This window comes from Anas acuta, chromosome 5 (assembly GCF_963932015.1).
Source record: "Anas acuta chromosome 5, bAnaAcu1.1, whole genome shotgun sequence".
In the NCBI taxonomy this organism is placed as follows: domain Eukaryota; kingdom Metazoa; phylum Chordata; class Aves; order Anseriformes; family Anatidae; genus Anas; species Anas acuta.
Window position 1 is genome coordinate 21,319,325 of NC_088983.1, and position 12,643 is coordinate 21,331,967.

Sequence of the window (12,643 nt, forward strand, 5' to 3'; positions counted from 1 at the left end):
TTTTCCTTTTTTCTTTTTCCTTTTCTTTTTTTTTTCTTTTTTTTTTTTTTGGTCACTAGCATCCAGCTAGCCCAGAGTCGTGTGTTAGCTGCACGGTCTTCTGCCGAGCTTTTTCGGCTGGATGAGGAAAGTAGAATTGAAATGGTTCTTCCCCGGTATGTCAAGGAGAGATGTGGTACTTATTGTGTGGCACTTTGCCAACATCTGCCTACAGCTGTCACACCAGAAGTATCATTAATATTAAAGTTTTGTCTGGGGGCTCTGGGCCGCAGATACTACTTAATGAGTTTTATGTGCTTCTGGTAACTAAAGATGATGGATGCACGCGGATTTTCCTACAGTCTGAGAAGACTTTACTGCAGTCTGAGAAGGGCAGAGATTTTGGAATTTTCATTAATATCTTGGAATTTTCACTAATATTCGAGTTAATTACAATATTTCGTGTACTACAAAACATACAAAAGCACATGGAAAGCATCCGGGATGTCCTTTCCAAATCCAAAATTTTGTAGGCTGCCTGTGAAGTAAGGTCGTGCAATTACAAAGGAGTGGCGTTGCTTTGTAGCGTTCTGTCAGGTCTTGTATCAGGAAAATTTCGTACAGCAGTCAGCCATTACGTGTGACAGGATGCATTTCGACTCTGTGATCTGAACCTGCTGGTTGTCCTGTTCGTAAACCCCTGCCTTTACTTTCCTATTGAATGAAAAGGCTCTGCCTCCATGTAGTAAATCCAAGGTTTCGCTTCTCTTTTTCTACCAAGCTATTACTGAATAGGAAAACACATGCACTGAATGATATTCAGAGCACTTCTAAATGACTTTCTTTCAGCAATTTGCTAAGGCTTATCGGTGCTGCACCTCTGCGCTGGCATAACGTAACTTCTGTAGAGTTCTCTTGGAAGGTGTCTGTGTGTGAACGTGGTGTTCAGAATTAGAGAAGAAAAAAAAATTAAAATGAGCCTGACTCCAGTAGGCGTGCTTTAGGCTAAATTTCAACAAAGGAGTAAAACCTTGCAATCTGTAGTAAAAATCGGGCCTCACTCCATAGCAAATGGTAACAGTGCTTACCTCAGGGTTATCAAAGAGGAGTGGGAACATTTGGAAGTACTGCAGCCAGATGATGGCTTTAGCAAGCCAGATTTGGAGCCTGGTGTGCAATGGTATCACATCAGCATCCGATCAAATCTGGATTGCTAGACAGCTGTTCTTGCTAGTAAAGGGCCGATATAAAATGTTAACAGTTGTATGCAATGTAAAGTTTTGTAGCTGGCAAACATAGTTACTTGTAAAGTCTGTGACAATGTTTAAAAGAAAAAGCACGTTTTATTAATGACTTACAGCATAGATTTTATGTGGTGATTCTTTTTATGCTCTTCTTTGATGTACCTGTGGCTGAAATTAGTTACCTCTGTAGTGTGCTGTTCTGGCTGTAGTATAGCTGGCCTCTAGCTGCATCTCCACCCCAGGAGAAAGGGGCTGGCAGCAGTGCAGGGGTATCTGCAGAAGTAACCAGGAACAAACTGCAGTCAAATGCACAAAGCGTGCAGCGCCTATTTCTTCGTGATGTGCTGGCTCTTGGAAAGCCAAGCTGCTGAGTCCCAAGCGGCGTGATAACAATGACAAAAAGATGCAGGTTTTGTGCCCTCGGAACTGGTGGAATGTGGGAAGTGTAGGCCCCCAAAGGCATGTGGCATTTCTTAAAATAGCCGGCTGCTTGCTCTTTGGGTTTGGATAGCGTGCGTGCGCGGGTAGCAGTCTCACCACGCTCAGAGTTTTCTTTACAAGATGTACAAGAGAAAGTGAAATATAATCATTTCCCTATGTTCCCAGAGGGGAAAGGACTAGATTTTAAATCTTTTCTATGTGTTTGTGGTTGTATCTAATAAATCAGGAATTTTAATTGTTGTCTTTCATGTATGGTAAGTGTTTGGGATAGTGTTTATTGAAGAGTGATTTGAGTATGTTTGCGCTTAAAAGGGCTCGAAGTTTACAGTAATGCTCTCTTTATGAGGGAGGCACTTTAATATAAACCAGATGAAAGCATGATTATTTTAATAGCGATCTTTTAAGTTTCTATTATGTTCTCATTGCTTTCTTTGACTGAACCTGAAAATTTATTGCAGAGCTTAGCTCACCTGCTGTCCTGTCTTTGTAGGCTCACTCAGTAATTGTGTTCCTCTGTTTGGTTTTTGAGCGCGTAAGTAGCACATGAAAAAGATTGTCATTCAACTGCAGAGTTTTAGGCGGTTTATGTAAGCAACTTGAGCATCCTGTAAATAATACTCGAAGCCAACAGTTAGTGTGTATCTAAAACAATACAGCGTGCTTCCTTTTGAAGGTCAGGGCTTAAGACTGTTTTGTGATTTTACTTGCTGGATTTACTTCTGTTGAAGTAGTAAAAGAGCGTTTTGTGTTATTTTTCAAAATTCCTCTATGGATGGCTTTTGAAAAAGGCGCTGCTGCTCCATTTATAGGAGTTGCATCTCTCTTGACTGCATGCTCAGTACGAGCATATACAGCAAAGGTTTTCAGCCAGCCAAGCCAAGATTTGTCTGAGTATGGTGGAAATGTGGATGTAAAATTGGTAAGTGCAGGGAGTCAGACACTATCTCATCGTAAAACATAGATACTTTTTTTCTCTGCTCCTCTCCTTTTTCTGCTAATCATATAACAGTGACTGTATTGCATATTGTGATACTGGCTGATCAGAACAGTGCCCTGAAATCCTGGCCCATCATCAGGTCCAGTGTGCTCTACAGCTCATGCAAAGCGATGCATCCATCTGCATACCCCTTGTGGGTTTGTAAACCTCCTTGTTCGTGAGCCCCATTTTTCAGGCACAGTGCTTGCTTGTGGTGCCCTTGAGGTCTCGGCTGCTCACTTGGGCTGCTGGAGGTACACTAGAAGGACATCACGTCGGTGGCAGAGCCAACACCTACGCTCCTAGCCTCCCTTTCTGCTCTGATGCTAAACTGGTGCTGAGCTCAAGAAAGTGGTATCCTGGTCTTCGCATTTGCTTTTCCCCCTAATTATGCAGGAAAAAAAAAAAAGAAAATGTTCCCGAGCAGACTGTTGAGCTGTAAGGTCAGTTTGCTGTATCTGAATATTAGTATTTTTTCCTAGGGCTTTGTGTTCCAAGAAAGCCTTGTAAGCACACCTTCCAGGAATGCCTGACAGGAGGAGGTAACTGCTCGTGGAAGTCAGTAGGGCCTGTTTGCGTAAAATCTGTTTTACTAGTTGAGTGGACCCAATAGATGATTGAAGGAGAGTGCAACCTCCAGGAATTTGGTTCGTGATTTCAGGCATAGAGGAAGTTCCATTGACTGAAGTGAAGCAACGCACGTGCCTACGGATCAGCGTGTTTATTTGCAGTGTGGTTTTGTCTTCAGGAAACAGATGCTTTTAATACAGTGAGGAACAATATGCAGAATAGGTCAAGTGGCATTTCTGTTCTAATTGAATTGTGTAAGCTTTATGCAATTTGTTTAATTATAGAAATAATAGGGCTTAATGTTATTAAGCACAATGTCTTTTTGCATCTGCTGTGCATTAAATCTAAGTGGAGAAATAATCCTATTAATGATGCTGGGTATTTCTGAGTTCCTCACTGCACAGAACTAAAATGCTAGTGCACAAGAGTAGTCACCTTTTGCAAGTCTGTTTCAAATGTCTCTATAAGCACAAATAATGCTGTATGTGCAATTTCGAGATACAGGCATGCAGTACTGTACTGTTTTGAGAGAAAAAATGCAAATCTGCTGTTTTTTGTTTCTTCTGGAGAAACTGAGTTTTGGATGTAGGTGCTGTAACTGTAGTTTTCAGGTAAGGCAAACATCCCCTATTACTTGGGGCCAGAAAGTTTTTGCAGAGACAAATTTAAAAAACAAACAAAAATAAAGATGAATTCTGTCATTACAGCTGCTTGATTTGCAGTGGCTTGTTTTGAAGCTGCAAAGTGGCAACCTAATGAAATGTGAACTGGAAAAAAAAAAACCTAGGGTGCTGATAGCATGGCATTCCCCAAAATGTTGGGGGTGGATTTTCTGACCAGAGTTGTAGTGGTGTGTGTGTGTGTTTATTTTATATTTAAATGTAAAGATACTCACTTTGTTTTGTGCTTATTGTCTATTCAGCTTCACTGAGGGCTGGTAAATCTTGTGCTGTTCCCTCCTCCTTTATTCCATGATGGAGGTGTAACCATTCTGTTTCATAACGCGTGCGGTGTAATCTTGGGCATATCTGTAACGGATTCAGCACTTCTGGGATGCATTAAGCATCTGTGCGTGCATAAAAGATGTGTTTTAAGCGCATGCAATAAATCTGTGTAGTTCCAGCGGTGCCGAATTATCTCGCTGTGTGCACTTGGTGCAGATTTCCTATACATTCATTGGAGGGACAGCCCTCCTGGAGGGTGAAAGCCACCATACAAGTACAGAGTGATTGTTTTGCTTGTGTGCAGCATATCTGATGTGTGGCATCATTTGGGTTTTTTGGCAGGAAGTCAGGGAGTGAGGTGGAGGAAGATGTTGGCTGACAGAAATTTGCAGTTACTTTCAGATTAGTTTAGGAACAGCCTGTACCCAGCCAAGGAACAGCCTTGAGCAGTGAAGTATGTATGGCTCACAGGCTGCAGGCTGATCAACCCTAATCCAGACCTCCAAGTTCTGCCATGCAATTAAATAACACAGATGTTTAAACCCCACCAAAGTGCCATTGAGGTTCACGCATGTCCACACAGTGGTATCTGCTTAAAAGGTACAGCGTGTGTATGGTACAACTAGCCTACGGTCTTATGAATTAAATATTACACATTTACTGGTAAAGTTAAGTATTCTCTTTTTAAAATTGTACCCGTGTTTTAAACTTCACAGAGCAGCTGAAGTTGGCTGGCACCTCTTGCAGTCACCTAGTCCAACCCCCTGCTCGAGCAGCTTGCCCAGGACTGCATGGAGGCAGCTTTTGGGCGTCCCTGAGGATGGGGAGTTCATAGCCTCTCTGGGCAACCTAAAGTGAATTAGCAGTTTGCTTTGCCAATGACAATTCAGGCATGAAATCAGTGTAATAGAATATGCGCATGTCTAGTTTTGCCCCCTGAAAAGTGTGTATTGTAAAAACATAAGGACTGAGTGAAAACAAAAGTCTGTCCAGTCTAATATCTTGTCTTCAGTAGTTTCTGCAGATAGATGTGTTAGGGAAGAACAGGACATTCATATATGAACACTTCGAGTTTTCTGAGGCTTCAACGTTTTTCAGCTCGGCAACATCCTGAGCCATAATCAGTTCCTGCTCAGCTAGCAAGCACCAATGAGTTTCTTCTCTATGCATTTACCTAATGTTCTTTTGAACTCCTGGCTTTAACGTAATTTTTTTTTTTTTTTAACACATTTAGCATGTACACTGGCAAACAGGCCACAAACTTTGCTAAATGGAAAGCAATCTTCTTTTCCTTGTTTTGAGCTAAACTCCTCATGGCTTGAAGACTCTTGTGACGCAAAAGATGGTGAACGGTCCCTTCCCTTTTCACCTTGTTTGAGCTGTTTTTGCTGACATATACTTTTGTGCATATTTTAGTCACTCAAATGTGCAGCATATACTGTAGTGCAATTTTCAGAGTTTTTTTTTTTTTTTTTTTGGAAAAAATCTTATTTTAATGTTACACTACTAAATTTCTTTCAAAAATAATGCTGACTACTTGTTGTTTTTTTTTTTTTAAGCCTAAATTGTACAGGTCTGTAATTGAAGATGTCATTAATGATGTCAGAGAAGTTTTTCTGGATGAAGGAGTGGATGAACAAGTTCTTATGGAACTCAAAACAGTAAGTTGCAACTGAAAAGTTTTTTAAATAGACCAATGCACCGAATAGTTCTTGGGTCTGTCTACTGTTGTATGCAGTAAAATACTAATTTTTAATTATCAAAGCAGTGTATTGATCTGCATGTCTGTAGCCCCACATCATTTGGATTGTACTGCTCTAGAAAGAGGTCTGTCCACCTTGTTTACTTGCCCTAATATGGCATGTCAAACTTGACAGAAGCTAACAGCACATCTGAGTTCACAGTGCAACCGTTTCAGTCCCTGAAAAGTTGTATCACATCTTTAAAAAAGAAAAGGGAAGGAGAATATGTTTATTTTAGAGGTAAAACAATTCTTAAGGTTTCTGTGCCAGAAAAATAAAATGCTTGCTATACTTGGTGTTTTTGTCTTAGTGAAGATGTTTTTGACTTATTTTCATTGCCAGATTATTGCAGATACTATTTGTGGTTTGCAGAAGTATTGTTCTGGGGGAGTGGTATGTGATAAATCACACTGCGCGTGTCACACTACTCCAAATATCTCTGATTCGGAGTATTCGCTTCATATACAGTGTGTTTGAATTGTTGACAAGGGGCCAAAAGGAAGGCATGGTGTTGACTTGAGCTGTACTGGGTTTGCCATGCCATTCTTCAAAAGCTTCCTGAGCAAAAGTAGAAAGTTCTCAAAAGAGAAAAGAAAAGGCAGAAAAAAAAGGAAGAAATAAAGTAAAAGGAAACTGTGGAAGTAGTTGCCCACTTATTTCAGCTGTTGGATAAGGCTTCCTTCAATAAATGGGACGTCCCACATCAAGAGTATTTTCAAAGTATTAAAAAGTGGGTGGCGTATTAACTTTGATTAGAAAGAAACATTTGAAGAATTCTTTTCCATGAAACCATGACCTGGCTTGAGGGAAAGAGAGAGTGAGCGCTCCAAGAAGAGCACCTGATGTTTGTGTTACAGGTGTGTTCTGCAGATCATGTCAGAAAAGATTCAATGAAGAAAGTGCCAAGAAGAGAAATGAAGGAAGGCTTAGGGAGTCCTAGGCAGGATTTGAGATCACAAGTCTTGGGTGCCCATAGCCTCCCTGACTAGAGTGTGTTACAAAATACTCAAGTTACTGTTTTTGCAAGAGCTGTTGCTTTGGTGGTTGTGGCTTACCTTGAGAGACTTTCAACTGACAGTCAGCCCCCTGAGCTGAAGGGTTGGAGAGCCTGAGTTTGACACCATAGTAGAAACTTTCAGTGCTTGTACAGAGACTTTATCTTAGGTACACCGGTAGTTTCTGTTAGTGTGTTATCAGGTAATAGTCTTCATGCAACTTGCGTTGAGAAGTTTCAGGAAGAAATGGCTTGGGGAAAGCTGTAATAAAGAATTGATTTTTGTGATGAAAGAGATAAGAAAGAAAGAAGGTAGAGAAGTGGCAAAGCTGAAGACTATTTAAAGGTATCAGTTTATCTTTATTCATGCTTCTGTTAGGGTTGTTATGATCCTTCCACAAATGGAAAGAAGGAAATGGAAGAAGGAAAGAATGAATGTTAAAGCTCGAACTGATGATTCTGAAGGGACTACTTAATTCTTATTAAAACATTACCTATGTGAAGTTATCTCTTCAATCTGTATTTGCCAGGGGCTTTTTGGCTAAACAAACTGTACAAGATAAACAGTGAAAACAAATTCAATTATGTAGTACTGTCTTTATATCATGACAAGTCTTGCTGAGTAAGAATGGTACAGAAAGATTTCTCTTTTCTTTTTCCAACTAGCTGTGGGAGAACAAGCTGATGCAGTCCAAGGCTGTAGATGGCTTCCATTCAGAAGAGCAGCAGCTTTTGTTGCAGGTGCAACAGCAGCAGCAGCAACAGCAGCAACAACAGCATCACCACCACCATCATCACACACAACCTCAGCCACAGCAGACTGTGCAGCAGCAGTCTCAGCCACAACAGGTTCTTATTCCAACGTCTCAGCAAGGTCAGACTTACTCTTTAACATCTCTGGTGAAGGACTCTCAAATTAGACCAACTCCTTCTGTAGCATATTTGAAATCTAGGAGAAGGATGTTTATACCATGGATAGCTGTGTCTTCATGTCAAACTTTGTCTCTGCTTGACTCTTTAATGGGTCAAGAGAGCTGTCGTGGTGGAAAAGTATCTCGACATTTCTTTTAGTCATTCTTCAGAAGATTTTGGAAAAGCTGATTTCTTCTCTTACTACTTAACATATGTTTTCAAAATACGTGACTTTCAGGTTGTGGCAAAAATCCATTAACAGCTCCTTAAATTCAAGACAATATATGTATGTGGTTGGCAGCTTATTCACAAGATAGTAATGTCATTAGGAACAAATTATTTAAAAAAATATTTAAAGAGCTTATTAAGCATAAGTAGATGCTAGAATGTGAAAAATACCTCTATAATGGTCTGAATATAAGTAGATGTTTTCATGTAACATGTTTCAAATGAAAAGCTTATCAGCTGTTTTTCTTATGGTTGTAGCAAATTGTACTGTGGGTGTTCAAGGTACATTTGAGTTAGCTGTAAGAGCATTGTTTCTTGTAGTGATTGTCTTGTGTATTCTCCATGAATAATGTAAGGGAAACAACATGTTCACCATTTACAATTTAATTTAAAAAATAAGATGAACAGTACTGGATTCTACTGCAAATTTGCCACATACACAAATCTGCTACCCATAAACTGCTTCAGCTGAGTTTTCAATGTGTTATTGCAATTGTTGCTTAAAGATATTTATCTGTCTTAGTCAGGGAGTTCAGTCTTCTTATCAGGTTTCATAGGTCAGGACCTGTGTTGTCACAGGCACAAACTGACCTCCCCTGTTCCACCCTCCCCCCAAAAAAGTTTCTATTCAATACTGAGAAGAACTAGTGTGAAAATAACTTGTTACTGTTTTTTGTTTGTTTGTTTTCTTCTTATATTACTTTGTTTTTGGCTGGAAATAAATCAGTTTGGACTGCTGGTATAAAATTTGTTTTGAGATTTAAGACCCCCTAATGCATCTTGAAAATGAGCTGGGTGTCTTCAACTCTAGTTACAGAATCTGTTTACCCAGACCTCTAGTGGCTGCTTAAATGAATAGCTGTGACGCTACTGATCACATGCCCACTACTGATCGGAGGTCCCTGTTCCCCCGTTTGTTTCCTAGGGTAAAATACAGTCCTGCCTACAGCAACATGTTTAAAACTGATTAATTGTTGCCCTATGTTGTGTCCTAAGACCAAATGACAATGTGGAGGTTAAATGAATTTGGATATTGAAGCACTTTGATCACAGATACATGCAGTTTAATACATTACATAACTTCCCTGTTCCCTGGTGGATGTTGTGCAGTGGGAGGATTGGGTGAGTTGGTGTAGTGGTTCCTTACACAACTTGGTGCAGTCCCAGAGAGAGGCTGGGACAGTCAGCATGGCTGTTCCTGCTGTGCTGTGTGTGATTCTAGTGTAGGGTCATGGCTTCGTAAAAGTTGGAAAGATGGCCTTGGACCTTGGTGTAGTGTTGTGGGGCTTCCCTCTCCAGAATATTTCCAGAAACTCTCAGTTACCTCAATAATCTTAAGCTTACAGGATTTTACAGGATTGCATGGAAAATACCGTGTTGATGGTTAGTTCATATTGCTCTGTCACTGTCCAGTTTGTGGTTACTGATGTGGTTACACTCACAATCTGTTCCATAGCATTCTGGACACTTGCACTTACAAATGATCAATAGATTGATTGTTCACATAACTTAGCCATCTATTTTCTGTAGCACACCAAAACTATTGTGTTGTATGGGACAGGTGTTTGATGATTTTCTTTTACTACATCAAAAATGTCAGCAAAGATCACGTTTGTTAACAGGTGTGCTAACTAGACCACACTCAAGCTAACTGCTGTGTCCTGTTAACATACTCTTCTTCACCTTGCAACAGTCCTTGCAGTCTGTTTTAGGAATTAATCACTGTTCGTTGATGTTTTTGGAGAACTCGGATCTGAATGTCAGCTAACTTATAAAAATTTCTTACATACCTTTAATTTCAGAAATATATTTTAAATTTTGCTTTACATAGGATCAGAGTAGATCAGACTGATGCCATTGAAATAAGATCTGTAAAGCCAAAATAGCCATACCACCTCTCAGAGCTGTTGTTATGTATTGCCCTCACAAGTAAACCTTAATAAGGTCAGAAGCTGCTCAGTAGCTCTTTTTGTTCTGAAGCCCAGCTGATGTTTGTGTAATGTCTTTTCTAAGTTATTCTGGCTTGGGTGTTTTTTTGGGCCAACTGCATCATTTTCATGAAATGTTATCTTTTTTTTCTGATTTTAGCACCTCAGCAGCAGGTTATTGTGCCAGATTCCAAGCTGATACCACATATGAATACATCGGGCATGGTAAGAAAAGCCAAAGTTTATACATACATATGCTGTCATTATATAAGTTGTTTTGACTAAACAGTAAACACAAATCTGGTATTAGTCATCAGAGAAGTAGGACACATCAGTAAAGCTGTCTGTCATCGCTGAGTTCTGCTGCTGTAATGATAGTCCAGGAGAAGTAACCCAGGACGTGGTTTTGGTAACTAATCTAGGACTTACCTTGATGTTCTGCTTTAAGTGGGTTAGACCAAAACTTTATTTAAGTTAGAAATTTGGTGAAAATCTGCATGATGATATTCTTGTCATATACCAACACAGCTGTGTTAACTGGTACATATGTATTGATAGATGCAGAAAACAACATTAACTGTTCTGAAAATTTAATTTTATAGCAAATGAGATATTATTTGGCAATTCAGGTCCATCTTTTCTGGTCTCATTTTTTAGATTCATGAATTTTATAGGAGGATGTGAAGCAGTCTCGTTATTTATCCATTTCTCTCAGTTTTTATCTCAAGAGGTTATTCTTGGTTGTCTTGCTTTAAATGCCCTTGCAGGTCCTTGAAAACAACAGCTAGTAATAGTGAATTTTTATTCTAATTATATATTTATATTTTTTACCACTTCTATCGTAAAAGCACATGAAACAAAGTTTTGTGATTAGACAAAAAGCATCAGCAACTTGCATAACCTTCAGTTCTCCATTAGCTGCTTACCTTATAGAAAAGAATCTGAACTTCATTACTTAAATGGCATGATTTACCCAGAGGCTGAGAGCACAATAATATCTACCTTGTTCTAAAATGTTTTATAACTATTTCAATTTAATTTGTAACTTCCATAGTACAAAAGTTAAATGTTCTGTGTTTTCTTTTCCTGTCTCCATTCAGTTAGACCTCTTTGGGCAAAAATGAGTATGCAGGGATTTTAAAACTGTGCTATTGCCTAAATGCAGATGAATTGTATATGACAGAAGACTACTATTCAATAAATACTCTTTTACAGAATTCATTTGAAATTATTGTGTATTTCTAATAGACTTTTAGGTTGGTACTAGAGACTGGATCTGACTTTGAGTATCTTGGAGTGCAGAGACAAATGAGAATTTATTTATCTGCCTTTGGGACATGAGGATGCAGTAAAGCACTTCCAAGTTTTGTTTGGTGTTCTCTTATTTCAGAAATTGTAACTACTATATGGATCAGCCAGTAAGGGGAGATCATGTTTCTTAGGATCTAGAGGTATATGCTCTACCCAGTAACAAAGTTTAAATCCTTTCTGTAGCAGACAGTGATCTCCCGTGGTTCCTCTATGATGAGGGAAGGGAGGCTTTTCAAAAGGTAATTGATGTTAGACCCTTGAAATGGAGAAGCCTCTGGAGAAGTCTAGGTCCCTATGTGAGTAAAGGACTTAATGCAGATTTTTGTGTTTGGAACTCACGTGATTGTGTTGGAATTCGATTTCCTTGTAAGATAGAATCATTACCCATTGAGAGTCCTTGGCTTTTCTCTTTTAGCCAGATATCTTGAGAGAAAATATCAGTCATTCTGTCAACTGTCAGTACATTGTATGCATATATTCTCACAAAAGAGGTATGTAATTTGGGACTTGAAAATTCAAATCATTTGTAGATTGAAGAAAATTGCATACTCCTTGTGAAAACAAGATAGGGGAACGTGATCATTGTTTAAGTCCCATGTTTTCCTTCACATATGAAAGATTGCAAGTAAAATAGCCACCTGAGCAATGCAGTGTTGTATTAGGTCAGCAGACAGGGCAGAGGAGAACAAAATCTGCTGAGCATAAAGACAAACCAAGAAACACTGTGCAGCTGAGTTCAGGTGTGATGTTTAGTGATTGTTGCTTGTCTCCTTCCTGTTAAGGAAGGATTTTTTTATATGTAGTATAATGTACAGTTGCTTACAGCCTGCTTTTTCAATTGCATATGTGCAAACGTTGTAAATAGCAATATAAAAAAAGGTATGTATTTTCAGGCAGTTCATTGTGACATTTAACACTGGCAATAACACTTGTGGCTAAAAAGCTTTTCCTGTGTTTCAGAGTGCTGCAGCCACTGCAGCTACGTTGGCTCTCCCTGCTGGCGTTACTCCTGTTCAGCAGATACTTACAAATTCAGGTAACTGTCATAACACTGAGGTCAAAGAATGGTTTTGTGGGTGCTTGGGAGGGAGAAATCCTGGATTGTACCCCTTGCTATAAAAATCAAAATCTGGGAACCAACCCTTAGACAGTAGTGTCATCTCTTCAATAGACTCCTGGACTCTTGTTCTCCAGCTGGTTAGTCTTCTGAACCTAACAGTGGTTTGGTTAGATTCTGTGCACGTCTTCTGTGCTTGTTAGACAGGTACGTGAAACAAGAAGACAGGTTCTTCTTTTTGCTGTCTCTCTCCTTTTGCATATTTCTGAATTTTATGAAACTTCTGAATTTTTTGAATCATGATCGGAGCAGAGATC

At 39.3% G+C, this 12,643-nt stretch overlaps 1 protein-coding gene across 1 annotated transcript in view; it reads left to right on the forward strand.

Annotated features, from left to right (window-relative positions):
• The window catches only part of GTF2A1 (general transcription factor IIA subunit 1), a 28,308-nt gene that overhangs the window by 1,587 nt on the left and 14,078 nt on the right, over window positions 1–12,643 (forward strand). Inside the window, exons 2-5 of the mRNA XM_068683033.1 lie at window positions 5,714–5,815; window positions 7,557–7,764; window positions 10,119–10,183; window positions 12,230–12,305. Coding sequence (XP_068539134.1) covers window positions 5,714–5,815; window positions 7,557–7,764; window positions 10,119–10,183; window positions 12,230–12,305 — 451 coding nt within the window. The remainder of the gene's footprint in view (window positions 1–5,713; window positions 5,816–7,556; window positions 7,765–10,118; window positions 10,184–12,229; window positions 12,306–12,643) is intronic.